The 21480-nt window shown below is 51.2% G+C and overlaps 8 protein-coding genes across 8 annotated transcripts; 4 read left to right on the plus strand and 4 right to left on the minus strand.

The window, feature by feature from the left end:
- Window positions 1-1205: 1205 nt before the first annotated feature.
- Window positions 1206-2493, plus strand: N7539_008864 (phosphatase PAP2 family protein; the record flags this gene model as incomplete). Its single annotated transcript, XM_056938459.1, has 3 exons — window positions 1206-1291; window positions 1365-1882; window positions 1967-2493. The coding sequence occupies 3 exons, from the start codon at window positions 1206-1208 to the stop codon at window positions 2491-2493; spliced, it is 1131 nt and encodes a 376-aa protein (XP_056785836.1).
- A 532-nt stretch (window positions 2494-3025) lies between these two features.
- Window positions 3026-4749, minus strand: N7539_008865 (NAD(P)/FAD-dependent oxidoreductase; the record flags this gene model as incomplete). Its single annotated transcript, XM_056938460.1, has 2 exons — window positions 3026-4560; window positions 4710-4749. 2 exons carry the CDS (start codon window positions 4747-4749, stop codon window positions 3026-3028), a joined length of 1575 nt encoding a protein of 524 aa, XP_056785837.1.
- A 912-nt stretch (window positions 4750-5661) lies between these two features.
- Window positions 5662-6021, plus strand: N7539_008866 (uncharacterized protein; the record flags this gene model as incomplete). Its single annotated transcript, XM_056938461.1, has 2 exons — window positions 5662-5776; window positions 5849-6021. The coding sequence occupies 2 exons, from the start codon at window positions 5662-5664 to the stop codon at window positions 6019-6021; spliced, it is 288 nt and encodes a 95-aa protein (XP_056785838.1).
- Window positions 6022-7178: 1157 nt separating this feature from the next.
- On the plus strand, window positions 7179-8903 carry N7539_008867 (putative MFS transporter; the record flags this gene model as incomplete). The annotated part of the gene is made up of 4 exons (XM_056938462.1): window positions 7179-7377; window positions 7458-7719; window positions 7810-8454; window positions 8552-8903. The coding sequence occupies 4 exons, from the start codon at window positions 7179-7181 to the stop codon at window positions 8901-8903; spliced, it is 1458 nt and encodes a 485-aa protein (XP_056785839.1).
- Window positions 8904-10004: 1101 nt separating this feature from the next.
- N7539_008868 (mediator of RNA polymerase II transcription subunit 17) lies at window positions 10005-12086 on the minus strand (the record flags this gene model as incomplete). Its single annotated transcript, XM_056938463.1, has 3 exons — window positions 10005-11296; window positions 11365-11750; window positions 11818-12086. The coding sequence occupies 3 exons, from the start codon at window positions 12084-12086 to the stop codon at window positions 10005-10007; spliced, it is 1947 nt and encodes a 648-aa protein (XP_056785840.1).
- Window positions 12087-12948: 862 nt separating this feature from the next.
- On the minus strand, window positions 12949-13950 carry N7539_008869 (uncharacterized protein; the record flags this gene model as incomplete). Its single annotated transcript, XM_056938464.1, has 3 exons — window positions 12949-13621; window positions 13670-13757; window positions 13830-13950. 3 exons carry the CDS (start codon window positions 13948-13950, stop codon window positions 12949-12951), a joined length of 882 nt encoding a protein of 293 aa, XP_056785841.1.
- Window positions 13951-14546: 596 nt separating this feature from the next.
- N7539_008870 (glycoside hydrolase family 76 protein) lies at window positions 14547-16069 on the minus strand (the record flags this gene model as incomplete). The annotated part of the gene is made up of 3 exons (XM_056938465.1): window positions 14547-15116; window positions 15204-15907; window positions 15961-16069. The coding sequence occupies 3 exons, from the start codon at window positions 16067-16069 to the stop codon at window positions 14547-14549; spliced, it is 1383 nt and encodes a 460-aa protein (XP_056785842.1).
- Window positions 16070-18565: 2496 nt separating this feature from the next.
- N7539_008871 (putative glycosyl hydrolase) lies at window positions 18566-21329 on the plus strand (the record flags this gene model as incomplete). Its single annotated transcript, XM_056938466.1, has 2 exons — window positions 18566-19843; window positions 19911-21329. 2 exons carry the CDS (start codon window positions 18566-18568, stop codon window positions 21327-21329), a joined length of 2697 nt encoding a protein of 898 aa, XP_056785843.1.
- Window positions 21330-21480: the final 151 nt, after the last annotated feature.

Consider the following 21480-nt stretch of genomic DNA (forward strand, 5'->3'; position numbering starts at 1 on the left):
ACTCATGTAAGCATCAAGGGCTGACTGTATGGCCAGTGGATACCCAGTCCTTAACTAATACTTATTACTTAGTAAGTTAGTAGTAGTGGGTGCGAGGCTTGGTACACGAGGCTCATGATCGTGCCGAGATCGAAGGGAGCCGCAGTGGAGTTAGCGCCTCACAGTCGGGGAATCTCAAGCCATGACAGGGAATTATAGCCATTCATTGTGATTACGCTCCACAAAAGTTCGTGACACTCACTACGACACGTGTGCCAGGAGAAGCATGTTCCTGACTGAGAGGGACACAAGTTCCACAACAGCAGAGTGAGTCCTCAGTCCTCACGTGTCAGGCCAGCCATGTCGGGGTTATCCCTCGCCGAGCTGCTCTAAATTCCGAGCAAACAAGAAGGCACGGACTAGTCCCGATCGGGTTAAAGAGACCCGCTCAACGAGGTAATCAAACCCGATCTTTCAGCCAAGTCCGGTTAGTCCCCCTCACGTGCTTCAACATCGCCTCGATTTACTATTAAAATATATAGGCCTGTCAAACAGCAGAAGGGTAGACAAATGGGCTTAAAATGATGATCGACTGCGCTTCGACCCCCCCGGAGATCATGTGCAGCATGCGTTCATGGTGGTGGCTTGGATGGAACCTTAAACCACCTCGGGACTCTTTGCCCTCCTGGGAATGTTTCGATGGGGCGCTTATGCCAGATGCCTCCCCCCCCCCCACCCCCCCCTTGGAGAAAGAATTTGAGATTTGTGGCTCAATACCAACGTTCCATTTCCCGGCTCACGTCATTCAGGTACTCGCTGCATCCCTGAGCCGTGCCTTCCCATTCTTCAAGCACTTCATCCCCTCAGCACAACCCGGTCGCACTCTGGTCAACACAGCTGGAAAATTCATCGCCAAGCGACACCCGAAAAATAGTTCCCTCGGGCTGGGTGTGCAGGTCGAACTGATTGCCGTGCAGCCGAGAAGCTTGGCGACATAGCTTTTGCAGAGAGTCTTTCAAGAATATTGCAGCCTAAGCTGTGTTCATGAGATCCTCGGCGTCCATTGTCCATTTACTCGTGAAGCGCTCGTCACGATTCGTCTGAAGCGAAGCTAAAGACGGAGAAGATCGAGTCGAAGACGCGTGCAGACATATACAAAGACATCGCGACACTTGCAAACCCAAGAGAAGTACTGTCGAGGCAACGGGCATAGATCAACCACCAACATGGGCCCCTTATCTCCGAAGAGCGTGATGGCGCACGTCTCTAAAGTGCTGGTCTTGTCCTATATTATCGACTGGGTGTTCATCATGTAAATTTCCCAACCCCGTTCTCTCTGACGTCAGCTCTAGACGGAAACCCATCATCTAATCCATCGTGCACAGTGGAATTGCCTTGATCGGCTACGGTTTTTACAAACAGGATCCTAATCATCATGCATTCTATCTCACTGATCCCAGCATTTCTTACCCCTATAAGGAAAAGGAGACCGTCTCGACCGCCGCGTTGATTCTGGCCTCCGTGCTGGGGCCTGCCGTCGTCGTGTTTGTGGGGGCGATATTCGTGCCCGGCACTGCTGCAGTCGGAGGACAGAGGCCCTCGACGTCACAGCTGCTACTTCGCAAGCTGTGGGAGTGGAATGCAGGCTGGCTCGGGCTGGGTCTCGCGCTAGCCAGTGCCTGGACAGCTACACAAGGACTGAAGACCCTCTTAGGCAGACCACGACCCGACTTCCTGGGCCGCTGCGACCCAGACTTGACTCAAATCGCGAAGTATGTCGTGAGCGGACTCGGCGGGAAAGTTTCGGGAGCTCCTACTCTGGTCGATTGGAAAATTTGCCGCAACCAAGACCGTACCGTGCGTGTCGATGGGTTCTCCAGCTTCCCTAGTGGCCATTCGTCCTGTAAGAAGTCATAAATCTTGTTTGAACTGGCGAAATAGATCGCGCCTAGTGACGCACCGCTAACTTGAATGTCTCCATGATCAGTTTCATTTGCCGGACTAGGCTACCTGACTCTGTGGCTTGCAGCCAAATGCTCGGTCGTGTTCCCGTATCTACCTCACTTCCCTGTGGAAGGCGACGACTACAGCAACGACCGCGCTTCTATTCGTAACCGTGGTGCCGCACCTCCTGTTCTGTCAATGATCATCGTCTTCTTCCCCGCATGCGTGGCATTTTTCATTGCGGCCTCGCGCTGGTTCGACTATCGACACCATGGTTGGGACATCGTCGCCGGTTCGGTCATCGGCATCTTCTTCGCTTGGATTGGTATCCGCATGTATCATCTGCCTCTCCAACGGGGCGCTGGATGGACATGGGGCCCACGCAGTCCGCGACGTGCTTTCGTTCGTGGTATGGGATTCCCCAGCTCAGTGGGAACCGACAGCTGGTCTTATACTCATGACAATCGCGCTGGATTTGCAACGAACGGTATTCACTCTGCCGAGCCCGTGCATGACGTGGAGAACATCCCTATGCAGGGAGAACAAGCCTTTCCTGTCGAGAGAGTTTGAAAGTCCCATGGCATAAGTGGGCTTTGACGCCGTGTGCTCCACATCGCGGCTCCTATAAATGACCCGCTACGAAGCACACGGTTCGAGATGGTCGTATGCTAATATTAATCTGCCTTCATCCTCCTTCAAAATTCCTATCAATGCCATCGACGTTGCTTGTGCATCTATGCTAATGTAATTACCTTTCGTTTATACAATCTCCACTTACAAACTTTACCCTCAATGATGAGATGGTGTCATGGGATCCCACTACTCCTTTGTAGCTGCTCAAAGATCATCCGACCTGACAGAAGGTCGCTCTCGGTCGGAGACTCGAAGAAAGAGACCAACATTTTGCTCTACGCCTACTGAGTTGCCGGATTTCACAGCCACGTGGATGCCACAAGAAAGAGCCATCGCAGTCAACTTCACCTCAATTTTGTTGCATTCATTTGGGCACTGCAAACTGCCGATGGCGCGCGTGACACGAGCGACAATCTGGATTAGCCATCCCTTCACCGTCGACGGGTTCGACCATCATGTCGCCCTATGTTTATAGCTTGGAGCCTGTGGCAGGGGTGGCCTCCTTTGAAACGAAGTGTGCCGCAACTCTCTCTTCGCTAATTTGATAAGCCTCGGGCAACCAATCGGGCCTTGGCTTCCCCAACATCATCAGTGCCAATGCCTCTCTACACAAGAAGCAATTCGCCATTCCGTAGCCATTGAAACCCGCAGCAATCCACTCTCCCCCTCCCTTGCGGCCGGTCAAGCTGGATGGTAGTTGCCCTACCATCGGCAGTCCATCGGAGGTAAAGCCCATGATTCCACTCCACGAACTGACCAACTTCCATGGCGGTGATACCTCTTCCGTCTTTGCGAAGAAACGAGGTAAACTGGACTGCAGGTGTTCCACTGAAGAAGTTGCAACAAAGCTATCATCCGCAGAGACGGCGTCGTCGATACGCTTGTTCTCGCCTCCAAAGTAAAGGTAGCCCGATTTCGCGCTCTGGCCGAGATAGTACAGCCCATATCCATGGCGTTTCGTGACCGGATCGAAGGATGGCGGGGAGTGAAACCCCCACGCCACGGAATTCCCTTGATTACGTATCGAGGTCCCCGCATCCTGTACTGTCATGGTCCCCTTGAACGGATAGATGGGACCTCGCAGGGCCGGTAGAAGATGGCCACTGTATCCATTTGTGCAGTAGATGACATGTTCAACGGTGATTGAACCACGCGCGGTGTGCACTGAGTATGAACAGGCTGCAGGCGAGGTGGACGAGGATATGTGGTCAACCTCAACAGCGAGAACAGGAGTGTGGGTTTCGATAGCGAAACGACCGGGATATCTCTTCAACAGGGTGTCAAACACCTTGGTCACTAAGCGATATGGCCACACGGTGCCAGCAGATAGTAAAGCGCCACCGCATGCTCCGTGAATGCTGTAGGTCTGCTCAACGCGCGAAAACGAAACAATTGGGATGATGTTAGCTGGTGTTGAGATGGGTCGCCACAGGACTATCAGGGAGAGAGAGCTTCCATTTACCTCGAGTAAAGTGTTGGCGTCCACCAAAGTATACATTCCTTTTAAAGTGGGATGATCTGCCTCTAGACGAGCAAGACTCCTCCTGAAATCCTCGAACTTGGCCTCCGTCATAAAGACTCGCAACTTCTTCAACCGCTGTACCTCACTCGTCTCAACGGCGTCAAATTCCTCAACTAAAGCGTGCATCGCGTTCAGGTTTCTCAGCGTAAAATTGGCAATTTTCCCAGCCATCTCTGACCCAAATACCTCGGCCAGATGCATATACTCCTCCCCGGCATTCGCAGCCATCTGGCCACCATTTCGACCCGTGGCCCCAGAACAAAGCGACCGCGCCTCCAGAACCGAGACGGTCGCAGTGGGATGATTCTCAAGCACGGTCTTTGCAACCGAAAGACCAGTGACACCAGACCCGATGATGGCATAATTTCTTCGTGAGTGGAAGCGTTCTGACCGAGCGTTTGCCAGGGGATGTGGGATGTGTTGCCAGTACGCTGGTGTGGGGTTGGAGCGAGGAAGACCTGGGTCCGCGGTCATCAACCTCGCTAGGTAGCCGGGGACGATAGATGTCAGCGTGACTCTCTCACATTCCAGACGCTGAGATTCACATCATCACTTTCACCTGCTTTCTGTGCAGTGTGTGCTATGACGATGTGGGAGGGTTCCTGGAATCATCGGGGTGGTCAGGTCCTACCAAGCTCCTCCGGATTGTCGGATGTCGTGACGGGTGGCATTGAATGCAATGATTATGGCTGCTGAGCCGCACCGAGCACTTTTATATGAGCACCGGACGGAATAGCTGAGCTTGGGTCAACCTTGAGACTCTTGAACATGGGATTTCAGAGTATTTCGGGGCCCAGTCATGCGGGGTTCTGGAAGCTCGGTCAGGACGATGATTGCGGGTAACTTTGCCCGATTGAGAGCTGATACGCCGTCCTCATGCACTACTCTATCAATATCAATGGAGCCAGGGATACATCAAAGTGTGCTAACACTGGAGAATAGCTGCAGGAATGCAAATTACAGTTCAAATAGTGGTGAGCACTCAAGAGCGAGGTCAGGATTCAGGATGATGCCTCTCATACGTGCTGATAGCAAGTACCAAGCTCGAGGTGACCTGATGATCGACCAGAGCGTCGGATTCCCGAGCAACATGACGTTCTTCAATGGATACCAGTCCGCCAGAGCCCCTTGAGTCTGTTGATTCACGTGTGGGCCATCGACTCTAGTGATATACGTCAAGGATCATGATAGAAGCCGAGAACGGTCTGAACGACAAATCCAGACCTCACGATCAGGACTTTCTGTGATTGTCATTTCTTGCATCGTCATCACTCTCGAATCAAGCTCTCGATTCTGACAGCCAGTCTCGAAACTGACATCCCCCGGACCTGTTGGCGAGCTTTGGCATGCCGCATTCCACAGCACGGTCCATGTGGAGGCAAGCTTTCACAGTTGGCATTCAACTACGCAGGCAACAGGGGTTGTCTTACTCTTGAATGTGCGCATAGTTGGCGGAGACTAGAGCGAAGGGACAGTTCAAAACCTTTGTCACTTTGACTATAAAAGAAGGAACTCTTCCGGTGGGAAGGATATCACCCTCTAACAATACTGAATCTTGTCTCTTCTACACCTTAAGAATCACAATGCGAGCATCCTCTGTTCTTATCACCTTATTTGGCCTGGTCGCCACCGGATTGGCCGAAAAGTCTTGTACCCCGAGCTTTGATTACTGCTCCGACTACTTGATCCAATCGAAAGGTGAGATATAGATCGAGGGGTCACGAAGCGACCGACAACCGCTGGACCGTGGTGTACTAATCCCCTTATAAGGCTTCACCGAGGCCGATCTCAAGGCGGTTTTAAAGGGAACCGACCTCGAAAATGCGGACTTGAAGAATGTTCTGTTCCACTGCAAGAACCCCGGTGATGTGGGCCATGCGGTGCTTTGCACCAGCGAGTGCAAGAACCCGGCAACCGAGGGCAGTCACAAGTGCGATGGGTAAGCCTTCTCCTTGTCTGTTGACCATAGTTAAATAATATGGATCAAATGTCGGTCTCTCTAACTCTGATTGCCACAGCTGAAACCATCTCTCAATGAGAAACTGCGACGTTCATCGAGTGACTCCGGATTCATCACATGCTTTGAGCTTTCAGTCAAGCACACAGCTTATGCCTATTGTTTAATTTGTTCCAATGTTCTGTTCACTTTCCTATCGCACACGCTGCTAGGTACTTACGCGTAGGTACTTACGCGGATGAATAAACTGTTCGATCAACACAAACTTGTCCTTGAGCCTGCAGGATCTACTAGTCCTCTGATTCCTTCCGATGGACGAGAGACCCCGATATCGGGCACCACTACTGGTGTGAGGGCCGACTGGTATTCTCTTCGGGAACCGTAGAAGTACGGTTCTACTCCAAGAAATCGTGTACGGTTTCAATGAGTTGGGCGATCATTCTGCGGTCGCAAATTAGTCCCAACGGTAGAAGAACCTTTATTTGCCTGGCTTTACCTCCTTGGCTTTACCTACCATACGTGCTCCTCCATTACGCGATTCGAGGAAATCATATTTCCTGAACTATGTACAATCATACAATGTACATACTACATTGTACAGTGTACAGTCCTGCCGCCATAGTTCTCGACCGAGCCGCTAGGAAAGGCGGGTGATCATCGGTTGAAACCTCTAGTGGCAGGACTGTAATCCCCTTCTTGAAACCCTCAGGTTACAGTTCCGGTGCCGGAGATTAACCGGCAGACTCCACCAAACGACGATGTCTTCCAAGCTTGACTGGTAGAGATGAGGATCCATAACCTCCTTAAGACTCCGTTTCTCCCAGCATCACCCGATTGGCGCTTGCTTATCTTAACTTTGTTGGAGATGCACTTTGCCCCCGCGTAAGTTCCTCTGCTAGTCGGGGCTTATCGTGAGTATGGGGCTACACTTGATTACCCAATGCATGTCGTACAGGTATCTCGCCTAAGCAACGGGCATCCGTGATAACGTTCCGAATGGACTCCAGTCCTATCTGCCCAGTGTCTACAGTCTACCAAGTAGACTCGTAATAATAGATATATCATGGCCCCGTTCCTCCAAAGTTGCCTGAATGAAGTCGCACCATTGAAACCATCTTGCATATTACCTGGATTTGTGCAATCATGAAAGACTCAAAGACAACACCACCGTCTAAGCCGCCGGCGATTGAGACGATAGAGAGTGTCGAGATCGATCCACGGGCAGAGCGGGCTCTGGTCTGGAAGTTTGATCTTCGCCTGTTACCCGTACTCGCGGTGATGTATCTCTTCAACAGTCTTGACAAGTCGAACCTGGGAAATGCAAAGACAGCTGGCCTGGATAGTAAGCCGATTGACCATCATCGACGGGTTCGGGTCTCTCGCGAGAGCATTGGCTGACTTCGCTTCTTCTACCGCTACCAGAAACCCTGCACCTCGAAGGAAACCAATATAACATGATCCTCAGTATCTTTTTCGTCCCTTATGTCCTCACAGCTCCCTTTTTGGGCTTGCTCGGCAAAAAGTTCGGACCCAACATTGTGCTGCCTTGTATGATGCTCACTTTTGGGGTTTGCACCATCCTGGTGGTCACGGCGTACAACTTTAGCGGACTGTTTGCGATCCGCTGGTTTTTGGGCATGTCGGAAAGCGCGTTCTTCCCTCTCGTGATTTACTATCAGACAACGTGAGTCCAGACCGAACAGGCTTTGTTCCGCAAGCCTGAAACCCCAAAAGAAGAAGAAAAACACACAAGACGACTAATGCTCGAGAGCAGCTTCTATCGTCGCGGTGAGTTGGCTCGCCGACTGGCCATCTTCTACGCCGCTCAAAGCATTGCCTCAGCCTTTTCCGGCCTACTGGCCTTCGGTGTGTTTCGGATTCACACGGGTCCCTTGGCTTCGTGGCGCTACCTGTTCCTCATCGAAGGCTGCGGAACTGTGCTCTTTGCATTCTTCGCACTCTGGTACTTGCCCCGGTCAGCTGCCGAGGCGACGTTCCTGACTCCCCAAGAGAAGGAATTGGCGTATCTGCGTCTTCAAATCGACAGCTCTTCGGTGGTCAACGAAAAGCTCAATATCCGTGACGCTTTCCGCATTTTCAAGCACTGGACCAGCTGGGCAATTCTCGCCATCCAAGTCTGTCTCGGAGTACCCTTGCAGGGAGTTCAATTGTTCCTCCCAGTGATCATCAACCGTCTCGGTTACGATACCGTCAAGACGAACCTTTACACCGTGGCGCCCAATATCTCCGGCGCGGCGGTGCTTCTGATTCTCGCATTCTGCAGTGACTGGACCCGATGGCGCTTTCCATTCATCGCGTTGGGCTTTTTGTTCACTTTCATTGGTTTCATCATCTACGCCGCCATTGACGTTGAACGGGATCTGAATGTCGCCTATTTTGCAACGTTCATGATGACATGGTGAGTCTGTTTACTTTCTACTCACATTTTCCCACATCATCTCATTACGCTCGTTCATTATCTACCTGTACACTGACACAAGGCGTCCGTTCTGCAGGGGTACATCGGCACCATCAGTCCTCCTCGACTCATGGTACAACAACAACATCGCAAACGAGGGCAGACGAGTGGTCCTCACAAGTATCGCAGTACCTGTCGCCAATCTCATGGGAGTCGTTGCCTCCAACATCTTCCGTAACCAAGATGCTCCCAAGTACTTCCCTGCTTTGATCACGACCGCTGCCTTCGGCGGGACAGGCATCCTTCTTACCTTGGCCCTGGGTCTGTGGATGATGTTTGACAATAAGAAGAGAGATCAGAGGCAAGGAGTCTGTGTCAAGGCGAAGGATATTCCCTCGGAAAATTTGAACGAGGGTCCGGCGAGTGATGATTTCCGTTGGTTCTATTAGAGATGGAGTGCCTGATCCAGTCCCTTCTATGGTGAGACCTACCCTCCTTTATGGATTTTGTTAGAATCCTGTCGCCGACCTGAGCTCGAGATAATGAATTTAATGATATGATGGATGATCTGCCAAGTGCATTATTACTGCGGCTTCAGTGGACACACTGCATGAATACTGTCATTGAAAGTTGTTAGGTTCCTGTCCGGAAAACCTACCAGTAGACAGTAGACACTAGGTTTCAAGGTTGACTGTGATAGGAATGTGGGGATAATCTAGACATCATCGAAGCCCGTCAGGGAGGTGGTGCTACATGTGACACCATTGAAGCCTTCAGACGAAGGTACAAAAATATACCTCTTCCACCGTCGGGCGCGGATACGCCAAATTTTGCGCTTTGAACGAATGGAACGACGACGAGATTATGATTTACACAACGAGACACACTAGCTAATACAAAGGTGCATGACCTGGATTAGCCTGAGTCTGCAAAATCGAGCTAGAAGAAATTGGAGCCGGGGTTGAACCTCCAGTTCAATTGAATGTAGGGGAAGCTGATTTCCTGTTATGTACAGTACGATGTTGTCTATAATTGCAAAATTAGGGTTATTTTTCCAACAAGGGCTTATGGTCTAGGGGTATGATACTCCCTTCGCAGCTGGTTTCAATTGGGATCATCGAAGATTGGGAGTGGTCCGGGGTTCAATTCCCCGTGAGTCCATTGATTTTTTAAGGTTGTATTTGGGGTCTCCAGCCGCGTTTTATTTATCGATGGCTCTACATTAAACAAACAAGCAGGTTTATACACCTGTTTTGTTACAAGTACTATGACAAGATTCTGGTCGTATCTCATGTCTTTGATTCGCCGTTGGAGTTGTCGAGTAGGTAAAGACCATGGATACAGGTGCTGCAGCCGCTAGCGATTTAATAGTGTATAATCTATATACTTGGGACGCAAGAAAGATGGCCGGATTCATTACAACAATACAAGGGTTCGGGACAAATTGCACGCAAAATGGGGTATCTTAATCAAAATATCAGAAGCATAATGAGGAAGCAGCTCAAGAAAAGTCAAGGCCGAGGAGCAGGTATTGCTTGATCTTCTATCGCTCACATTCGCGACTGCTGCCTGGCCTCCTCAGCAACAAAGTCCATCAAAGCCTCCGATCCCTGATCTAAACTTGACTCCGAGGAAGATCGAGGGAACTTGCAGACGTGGGCTCCGGCATCTTGCATGCGCAGCTCCTGGACACCACGTCCGACCCCATCGATGCTATTGACAAGATACGTGGTGACAGCCATGTCATGTCGAGTGAGAGTGACCTTCATCTTTTTGTGCCTTTCGGGATGGGAGTGAGGTAGCAGGAGCTCGCCAAGATGAGGGTAAATGGGGACCCAGTTCTGCTGCTCTGTTTTCCCTGGAGCAGCAGAAATCGGACCTGATGCGATGGCGGAAACCACATCCAGGAGCAGGACATGAGTGATGGCTGCTTCGGCTTCTTCTCTCAAGCCAACGCGATTCGGGGTCTTGAGATGCGAGACTGTTGGCAGCTGGAAGGAGACTTCATATATGCTTCCGAGTGGCACAGCTGAGAAGTTGGTCCGAATGGTGACCGAAAATGAACCATGCGGGGTGAGCAGGTCCCCGCTGAACACCGATTCTACTGGACGCAGGAACTTCCCAACGAGCGCCTCAAGACTTTGGGTTGAGTTGCCTACGGATCCTACGGGCCAGCCCACGCACGTCTGCAGATTCCACGGAGGCAGATCCAAGCCAGCGGAGCGCAGCACAGTGTAAATGTCAGAGAAGTAGGCTTCTAGCGACCGGACCAATGTCATATGCTGAAGGTATGCCAGGGCGGGCCGAAGGAGGTGATATTCGGGAATCGGCGGTCTTGCTGTGGTCAGTGGACGCGGAATCTGTGTCCGGCGGCGCAGGTTTTGCCGGTGGGCGAAACACAGCATGACCCGAATTCCATGAGCAAAGCCGTCCGCGATCGAGTCATTCTCTCGCAAAAATGCCTCTTGAGAGTGAGAATCATGGCCGTCTACGTCCACAAGATCCAGCATGATCTCCGTCTCGTCAGCGACTGGTATGCTGATCAAATTCTCGCGGGTAGTGACGCCACATGATGCCAGCGCTCTTGCTTCTCGGACCAGTTCATGAAACAGCTCCTCCTCAAAGACCGAGTCTCGCGCCTGAAGAATTCGAGCTTCGATAGGATCTGATTCATTGGCTATCGTTCCCGTCGGTTTGGAGCTCGCCCACTTTTGCTGCCCTTGTTTGACTTGAACGCGGACGTAGCGGGCACTCGTGGGCATGAGTCCTTGATCCAGCACAAGACTCCCGTCGTTTGATCGCTGAAGGGATGCGAGCCCTCGATCGCGAAAAGCCGGAGTCGCTAATAATTTGTGAATTAGCAGTAGATACGACATGTTAGCTGCAGCTGCAGACATGTGCCCGTCGTACCTTCTATAAAGCCGTATCGCACAGCCAATGCTTGCCTGACTCGCGGATGTCTGCAAACTTTCCATCCTTTATCCTTCACGGCAATCACTTCATTCCAGTACTTGGTCTCCGAGTCAATTTCACGGTTAAGCCGCGTGGCAGCATTCAGTAACTTATTTGAAACGGCATTGAAGCTCTGCATGCGCCATCCGCGGGACACGGTTGCGATATCTTTGAGGGTTGCCTCGGTTCTTGGTGGCGCATTGACGAGATCCGAGCCGAGAGAACCGAGAGGCGCAAGCTGTTTTAGTAGAGGTGACATGGAGGTCTCTGCTTGGCGCGGCGAGTGTTTCGATAAGAGCAAGGAGATGAAGTCAAGTGCGAGCATGGTCTCTTGATGTGCTTTTCTGTATTCGATCGGGTTAACACAGAGATTCTTGACTGCCAGTTGCGTGGGAAGAAAGCTTGACTGACACTGCGAATTGGGTGATCTCGAGGCGACGCTTGTACAGCTGCTCGCGACGCTCTGTGGCATCAAGCTCTGTGGGCTCCTCTTCGGCTTCCTCCAATGGCGTCGCATCCGGTTTCTTCTGTTTGGTAATCCCAGCACGGAGGACGTCCTCGTTCACCTCGCGGAATGAACCCCATTGGTTGTTGATCTGGGCGATCTCGACGGGGAGGGTGTCGGGGCGTTCATCTTTGTCGGTGGGAGGGCGTAGTGGCAATGAGAAGAATTCGACCATAATCGCGAAGACCGAGGAAATGCGATTGAAGTAACAAACGCAGACGGATCTTCGAGGTGAACGAGGGATGACTAGAGAGGATGTAAAAGTCAGAAAATAGTAAATGCCGATTATTGATGAGATCGGCGTATGCGCGTATCACGTGATAGACTTAAACACAGTCCCCGCTGTCTCAACTGTTCATCGAGGCGGCAAAATGCGGACGAAACACAAGCAGGTTGTTTTTTGTTCTTGAGGGCGCTGCTGGCTAATGGCAAAAGAACACAAGTCTCGAGATTAGAAATTGGTCAATGTCGTATGCGTTCATGATGCAGCTTTTGAGGTCTATGATCTACCTTACACTGTGTGATACTGTGGGCATGACCTCCGCGGACCAGGCCTCGGCCCACCTACCTTACCTCAGTAGCCAGTCTTTAAACAGTTGAGGACTCATATCCATATCACAAGTTCACAACAGCCTACGTTTTATTCACGCATTTGAAGCGGCCGGATTCGGTCCAAAAACCCCCTCAGGATAGTTTCAGATGCAATCGAACTATCATGGTCCGAATATGTCTTTTATGGCTACGATTCAGCGGGTTACAGGTGGAAGATGGTTATAGGCAGTTTATCCACTGTGTTCATTATTGAATAAGTCAAGAACGGACACAGCTCTGGAAGACACTGTTCAATTCTGTTCACCCATTAGCTACTAGTAGTTACTCGTACTCGCCGTGGCTCCCAAATGACAACGTTCTAATTCCAGAGCTTTTGTCATTGAAGACTTAGGAATTGCAGACATGTGTTGGCGGGAAGAGGACCTTCATGCGATTGGACTGATCGATATGTAGATATTCCACTTTACCCAGAGCCAACGATGCGCTTATTCTTCGCGATTGAAACCAATAACGATACAACCCGCCACCTGGCCTTCACGAAGCTTCTCCACTGCCCCAGGGAATTTGTTTAACGGCAAGGCTTCGCTAATCTGATGAAGCATCCCCCGCCGAGCGAAATCCAAAGCCATCGCAGTATCCTTGCGACTACCCACCAATGTACCCTTGATGCTAAGATTTTGGGAAACGAACTGGCAACGATCAGTACCCAGCACTGTCGTTCCCGCTGGAGGCAGTCCCACGCACATCACAATGGCACCGATACGCTCGCCCACAAAGGAGATCGCCGTCTTGTAGGCGGCCGGGGCCGTGACAAAGACTCCGTGGGCCGCAATGCCATCCGCAATCTTGATGACTGCTGTAGATGGATCTTGCTCTTTTTTGAAATCCACAAAGGCCTCAGCGCCAATCTTTGTGCAGAGTTCACGCTTCTCTGACCCCGTGTCAACGACGATCGGATGCATCCCCATGGCTTTCGCGAGCTGAACGCCTTGAATGCCGACTCCACCTCCGCCTCCGGAGAAGACGACCCACGCGCCAGCTTTGCGATTGGACTCTATCATTGATCGATAAATCGTGCTCGCACTACACATAATGGGTGCGGCGATCTCGTCGGGAACACCGTCTGGAATTGGCGATGCATATCGTGCGGGGGAGTGCCTGGCTCATGGCAATGTTAGCTCAGACGGTGGCTCTTTCGGACGATACGAGTCTTCTGGAGGGAAGCCCTTCGCAGTATGAATGTCGGTATAGCAAAGGCCGGTGAAGTTCAATCGGACCAAGATATCGTCGGGTCCTGCTTGGCTGTCAGCCTTGTCGCATTCGAAAGAGATGCGGCACCTTCAGCGGAAGACGGAAGATAGTTTACCAGGTTCAGGAACCGGCACGTCTTGCACTTCGACATGAAAGCCAGGGCCCTCATTCACGACAACACCCGCTTTGCAGTGCGTGGGGATTTCGAATTGTGTTGCTTCTTCCGTGGAGTCCATTGTCAGCGAATCCTGCGCCTCAATAAGAGTTCTTGAGGAGACGTGAGTGAATGGAGTCGCTAGCATCAATTTCCTCACCCTGGTCAGCTATTTACGCGTCGAGGGCTGTGGATCAAGAGACCGAGGAACGAGGCATTAGCGGAATTCCCCCGCCTTTGAAGTTGGCTTCTGTCCCTCTTTCTCCTCTTTCTACGCCTGCGGTGGTGTAGACTCGAGATCGTATTATGGCCAAGAGATTGAAATGCAGGATTGGAATTACAAGCTGTGAGCGGCGATCCCCCGCTCTTTGGCTGCAGCAGAGATGGCGCCCCCTCGAAGCTAGAATGTCTGATAGATCCCAACAACTCGCCTCAGTGATTAGGTCTCAGCTTTAACCTCGGCGGAACCGTCAACAAAGAAAAGGTGAATATTTTGTTTAGATAGATGAGGAGAAGAATTAGAAATAATATTGATGTCACATCATCATGCAGTGTGTTGCCGACTTGGCACCCAAATATGGGCTGGAACTCCCTCGACGCCAAGGTAAACCACAACAAAAGTGCTCAAAATGAAGGGCCCTGATCCCACACTTCACTTCTACAATGCAGGTGAGCATATCAATCCCATATCAACCAGCCACAGGACCCGCCAAGGGTAATCATCATCAGCGCGGTCAGGATACCTGCACCGGCCCTATCCGCGGTGGTGATGGGATACGAAAGAGCGTCAGGCGTAGGATTGACAGGCTTTCCTCCAGCGTTGGGATTGCCCTTGCTGGTACCGCCATGATCTTTCGTGACGGGAGGGGCCACATAGTCGATCAAGTTCGCTTGCACAACTTCCAGAACGGACATCTGTTGACCGAAATCTTTGGTATGATCCCATTTCTGTGAGGTCCATCGCATACCACAAGTCGTACCTTGCTCGCCGCCCGTGCAAGTTTTGGCAGCGGCTTGCCCGGTAGCCCTGAGTTTGGGCATGATCTGATCGTGAGTGAAGGGAGCCATATGAATGGTGTCCGCCATCCAGCGAGCCAGATAACCCTTGAAGGACCGCTGGTCAACCATGCATGTGTTGACGGTCTCGCAAGCTCGCTCGTACATGACGTTGGGTGGCTCCTGGACAAAGAAGATTTCTCCGGCATTGAGGATCTTCTGGACTCGATCCTTCCACTTAGGGTCCTCAGTCTAATGAGGTCAGTAACTGTGCTGAATTCCACTCTTCGCAAGCCGCAGGAGAGAGGTTCAGAAGGGGAGATATTAAGCGGGACGTACCACATTATACATACTGGCGGCTCCCAGCAAAAAGACTCCATTGTTGTAGGTCCATTCGATCTTGTTGATGTCCTTGCAGTCACTGAGGTCACTGGCTCCGTCCCAGAAGTTGTATTCATTACTTCGGAAGCCGACCTCGGTGATCCAGTCCCAAGCTTTGTCGGCCCAGTCCGAGTACGTTTGATTTCCGGTGTAGCGAGCAAGTCGGGCCGCAAGCTGAAAGAACCCACCGGTTGAGATGGTGTTCTTGTAGTTGTAACCGTTGTTCCACGTGAATATCTGCCATCGCAATCCGCCACCACAAGTTGCAGGGTCCCACCGAGCCGCCTGCGTGTTAAAGACGGCTTGGGCCATCTCCAGCCACTGAGGCTGGTCACTGGGAGGGTTAGGGAAATTCCGTTCTGCCGCTGACATGGCTGCGAAACCCCAAAAGACTTGGTCGTCGTTTCCCTCAGTTTTGGATTGATTGGCGGGCATAAAGGCTGCGTTGTCGCCGGCTTGCCAGAGCATGGCTTGGGTCGTAATGTCGTTCCAAGTCTCGTCCCCCGTGTAATACCAATAATTGATCAGTGAATTGAACATTGCACCAGCCTCCCACCAGTAGTAGGGATCTGGTAGATTGCCTGGATTATCGCCTGGATTCATTCCGGTGTAGTATGTCATCATATTCGTAGCAATGTCTTTCGCAGCACTCTTAATGGAATCTAACAATGCGTGAGCTTTTCGTTTTACGAGAATTGGGTCCATTGCGCCTCACCTGCATTGTTCACATTCAATTCCACTGCATCGACAGACTCGAGTCCGGCAAGGCCGAGTGTCAAGAGAACCGCCCATGAGGGTCGAAATGAGTGGCCGGCCACTTTCATTCTGAGTTTCAGATTCGGTGAATGGTCGTTGAGAGCAGAACCGCACAGTGCGCTTGATGTTTCAATTATCGCTGCAAAGCACCTCACAGGGCAGACTGTGGTGCAATCGAATGGCAGATCTCGGGCGTCTCAGCGTCAGTGCACAACTCTCCACTTGCAAGACAAGCCAAGATCCCAAGAATAGGTTAGTATCTGGAGTATCTGGGAGTAAGCCCAGTGTCCTCTGTCACCACTGAGGAAAGAGAAAGTTGCGAAAGGAGAAAGGCCCAGACGTGCGCTGAAAGTTGACATTCCAGTGATCTGGAGAAGGGTTGGAATGGTGACAGTCAAATTCATCCCTCGAGTCACGTTCGAGACCCTTCCCAAGGAGCAATGCACCCTCGAGCTTCGGCTCCTCTGAAACGAGGGGGCATGTCAATGCCAATTGTGCAGTTTGGCCCGGATGAGGGACCGTCAAGTGAGAACTGCAACGCTGGAGCTGACATTGTGTTGCAAAGATCCATGGGTCCGATGGGTTGTCACTCCACGATGCGGATCCAGCTGGAATGCGGGCAACAAGCTATCAATGGTCACGACGCGGTGGATAAGAGGATACAGGCGATCAATTCGCCAATAATTGCTATAGATTGCTCATAGACGATGGCCTGCATCCTCCCGTGTGTCCACCAGAACGTGACCGAAAGCAACCAAGAGCGTGATAAGAGTAGTGGCAAGTCTCCATGACTCAAGGATGGGCACGTTCCCGTGTTCGTCCTGGACATCCCTTTCCGGTAGGGTGAGAGCAGTCTGGGTTGGACCTCGTGGGTTCATCGAGCGGGAAGGGCTTGGATTTACCGCCGGTGCCGTCTGTGCACTCAGTGTATGATCCTTGGAGGAGACCTAAATTCTGGGAGATCTTCCTGTATGATCTTTTCTACAGCCTCAGGTGCCATCCCAAAAAAGTGCCAAGACAAATGGTCAACCTTGATTACCTCGGATCATCCAAGTACTGAAGGAAAACCACTCAACCCGGGTAAGCGCGCATGGTCTGCGATTGGGGTAAGATCAAGCTCGCGGCCACTGTCTGGAAAGAAATAATCTGTCATAGCTATGGTACAAGTAGTGATTTTGAGGAGTCGAAAAACTGAACATTGAATTTGTGAAAGACAGCATGTAGACCCAAGAATCGAGGCAGGAAAGCGCGAAGAGGTTAACAAGGCACTCAGGCAACAAGACACGGGTCTCATGCCTCAGGCCAGCACATGGCTTAGGTAAGTCCGAACCTCCGTCAGCTGCAGTCCATGCCAGGGCTGAGAAGGGGTCGGCTGTTGCCAAGTTCTGCGCTTCCTCTCCGTACGAATTGGCTATTCATAGAGCAACTTTTGGCCCTTTCCACCACGCCTTCGTGGTCTAGTTGGTTATGACGTCGGTCTCATAAGGATGTTATGACGACCCTGCTGTAACAGGGTGGTAATCCGAAGGTCTCCAGTTCGAACCTGGACGAGGGCAACTTTTTTGTTGTTTGACCTCCTCTTTCGTTGCTTGATATATACAGAGTCCTGAGATCCAACAGGAACAGCGGAGAAGCCACATTCATTGTCGTGGACTACCTGCTGCATTTTGTCTGTCAAGGAGAAAGAAAGGGTGTCGTCAGATCTTATCGCGAAACGGCGCGCATGACAACTTGAACCCCAAGTGCTAACTAAATACGACGTCGCTCTCGGACCCGGTAGCTTCGCCGTTCAGAAACAAGCAATGATGCACAATTGCCCATACGAAAAGGTATCGTGTGCAGATGGTCATTAAGACTTTGCCGGTGATTTGGCCGGGGTCACAGCCGAGGCTTTCACCGGTGCCTTTACCCGTTGACGAGGGTGCAGATGGCACCCAGCTCTTGATATGATTGACGGCGTGGGCAATTGAGCGAGTTTCTGCACATCACTACATTAGTACATTCTACCCTGTACAGTTTACAATGAATGTACTGTGTCGGGTGGAGCTTAGCATTGTTATCACATAATATGCAAGCGTTTCCGAGGTTGTCAATAGGCGGGAGCCTGCAGGGTCGTACTTGATCAATGCTCAGATCCAAAGCTCACCGGAGGATAAAGCGTCTCAACTACCCATTCATGCATAACCAATTCGTCTCATTACATCAAATGGAACACGTCGGGTGAATTAACTTGACTGGTCCGGACACAGAGAAAAGTCCGATCGCTACTGAATGGTCGAGTCGCTTTTTGCTCATGCTGGATCTGACTGCTCCAGGAACAACCGACGATCACCAAGCGAGACGAGGAGGTTTCCGAAGTCAATCGGCGCGGCGCACTACTGGCTTCTTCGTCGGAGTGTGAAGATAACAGGACAAGGGTTGATTGAATGGCAATCTAGGATGCAGATCGTTTGGACCACTACTGTTTACCGACCATAAAAAGGGCTCCAATCCTCCTCGAACAGGTATGGATGTTTTGAAATTTATCCCTACTTCGAGCTTGCACCACAGAGATTTGGTTTCCCATGAAGTTCATCCAGGCTCTAAACGCCCTGCTGGTGGGCTTGACTAAGGCCAAGGCTGCTAGCCACAGCTCCAACTCACTCGTCTCAGCGGCTGGCGATATCGCGATCATTCCTGGCTGGAACCTGCGATCTAGCCTCTATGTATCGACAAACAGCTCCCATTTATCTCAACCTGGGGTTGATGCCTCTGATTGGCATCGGGTCGGCCCACGCGGAACCGTTCTGGCCGGCCTGATCGAGAGCGGCGTATACAGCGATGAGCAGCTGTTCTTCGTAGACAATTTGAATAGCTTGGCCACCAATTTGTCCTTTCGCTGCCCATGGATTTATAGAGAAGAGTTCGCCATGACACCAGACCAGGACCAGTACTTCACACTGTATACGCACGGGATCACTTCCAAAGCGGACCTTTATCTCAATGGTGCGATGATCGTTGGGAGCGATGAGCAACAGGGCTCATATGGAGGTCGTCAATACAATGTGACCGGAAGTATTCGGCACGGGACGAACTGTTTACTCATTGAAGCCTATCAAACCGACTATCTTCGTGATTTTGCCATGGGGTTTGTGGACTGGAATCCGTATCCGCCAGACAACGGCACCGGCGTTTGGCGTAATGTTGAGATTAAGCAGTCAGGGCCCGTCTCGATGTCGCCCTTCCGCGTGGTGACCGAGTTAAAGAGTTTGGCAGATACCAAAAAGGTCCAACTTACGCTATTCACCGACTTGGTCAACCAAAGCCAGAGAAAAATTCAAGTGACCGTAAAGGGAACCATCATTTCTCCACTGGGATCTACAGCTAGCCCCGTCGCTCGGTCGATTCATCTGGGCCCCGAAGAGAGAAAGACCATATCAATCCCAGCGACCATTGAAAATGCGGCAATCTGGTGGCCGGCCCGATGGGGTGATCAGCGACTCTATACTGTGCAAGGAAAAGTGATCATCGAGGATTCAAAGAAGACAGTGTCCGACAGGTCACGCCCGCAACAGTTCGGGATACGGAAGGTATTTTCGAGGGTGAACGAACACAACGACACGGCCTTCTTTGTCAATGACCGACCGTTTCAAGTGATGGGTGGAGGCTACGGACCCGATATGTTCTTGCGATTTGAGAAGACTCGCATACTCAAGATATTCGAATACATGCTCGACATCGGGCTTAACACTCTGCGCTTGGAAGGTAAGCAGGAGCATCCCGAGCTCTACGAGCTGGCGGACCAGATGGGCATCATGATACTTGCTGGTTGGGAGTGCTGCGACAAGTGGGAAGGCTGGGAGGTGAGAGAGACATTACTCTAGAAGAAGTGTCCCAGCTCGGTGGGATCAATACTGACTCAGATCATAGTATAATGATGATGCCAACGGCGTCAAGTGGATGGAGTCGGACTACCCGATTGCCCAGGCTGCAATGCTTCACGAAGCAGAGATGATGCAAACTCATCCATCAATGCTCGGGTTTCTGATCGGTTCTGACTATTGGCCCAACGATCAGGCCACACAGATTTACCTGGAAGCACTGAGACAAATGAATTGGGACAACCCTGTCATAGCATCTGCCAGCCAGCGCGACTATCCAGAGGCCCTGGGACCTTCGGGGATGAAGATGGATGGTCCATATGACTGGGTACCTCCCAACTATTGGTATGGCGACCGAGAAGGGGCTGCATTTGGATTCGGCTCGGAGCTCGGAGCAGGCGTAGGAACACCCGAGTTGAGCAGCCTCAAGAGATTCCTGTCGAACGAGGAACTCGAGATCCTCTGGAGACAACCAAAAGCGACGCAGTTCCATATGTCCCGGTACGACTCCCAATTCTACGACCGCTCAATTTACAATTCTGCTCTTTTTGCGCGATACGGGGAGCCCGTTGATCTGGAAGATTACCTCCTGAAATGTCAAATGGCCGACTATGAAGCAACTCGCGCGCAGTTCGAGGCCTACTCTGCCAAGCAGAATGCATCACGATCTGCCACAGGATCAATCTACTGGATGCTGAATAGCGCATGGCCAAACCTTCACTGGCAGCTGTTTGATTACTATCTGATTCCAATGGGAGCTTACTTTGGTGCCAAAGTGGGCAATCGGATGGAACACGTCGCCTATGATCATGAGAAAGAAACAGTGTGGTTGATCAATCACTCTTTGGAATCGAAAGGCGAGAGGCAACTCATGATCGATCTCATCGATATCAACGGAACGGATATTTCAAGTATCGTATTCAAGACAGAAACTTCTCCCAGCTCATCAAAAGGGGTGGGACGTCCAGGCGGCATTGATCAAATCCAAGATCTTGCATTTTTGCGACTGACACTTCGTGACACCAACACGAGCCAAGACCTTAGTCGAAATGTATACTGGCTCACATCCCAAAGTGACGTGCTTGACTGGGACAACTCGGCATGGTACACCACGCTAGTCACCAAATATTCGAATTTTCAACCGCTGCAGAGCGTTCCCAACGCAATAGTGAAAGCCACGGCGCATAAAGCAAAGGTCAAGGGTCCTCACGGCCACGCGAATGTTGACATTCAACTGGAGAACGTATCCGACCGTCCAGCTGTGTTCCTGAGATTGACCGTGATCAATTCATCAGACCAGACAGCGATTGCCCCTGTGTTCTGGTCAGATAACTATGTAACGCTTTGGCCGAAAGAAAGCGTGAGTGTCTCAGTGCTGTTCGAAGGGGACTTGGATGGGGCAGTATTTGAGCTGTCTGGTCGGAATGTTCAGAAAGCACAGTTCACGTGCCTCGGCGGAAGCAACTGACTCGAAGAGATAGTTATTTGATTCGGACAATTCATATCTGACATTGATTCATACTCAGACGCAGAAAATCATGCGCATAATCGCTAATTCAAAGGGATAAGGTCGTATCACTATGTATTGGCTCGCAAGACAACAGACCTATCAATGATGA

This window comes from Penicillium diatomitis, assembly GCF_028827545.1.
Source record: "Penicillium diatomitis strain IBT 30728 chromosome Unknown utg000015l_segment0_segment0, whole genome shotgun sequence".
NCBI classification, from domain to species: Eukaryota; Fungi; Ascomycota; class Eurotiomycetes; order Eurotiales; family Aspergillaceae; genus Penicillium; species Penicillium diatomitis.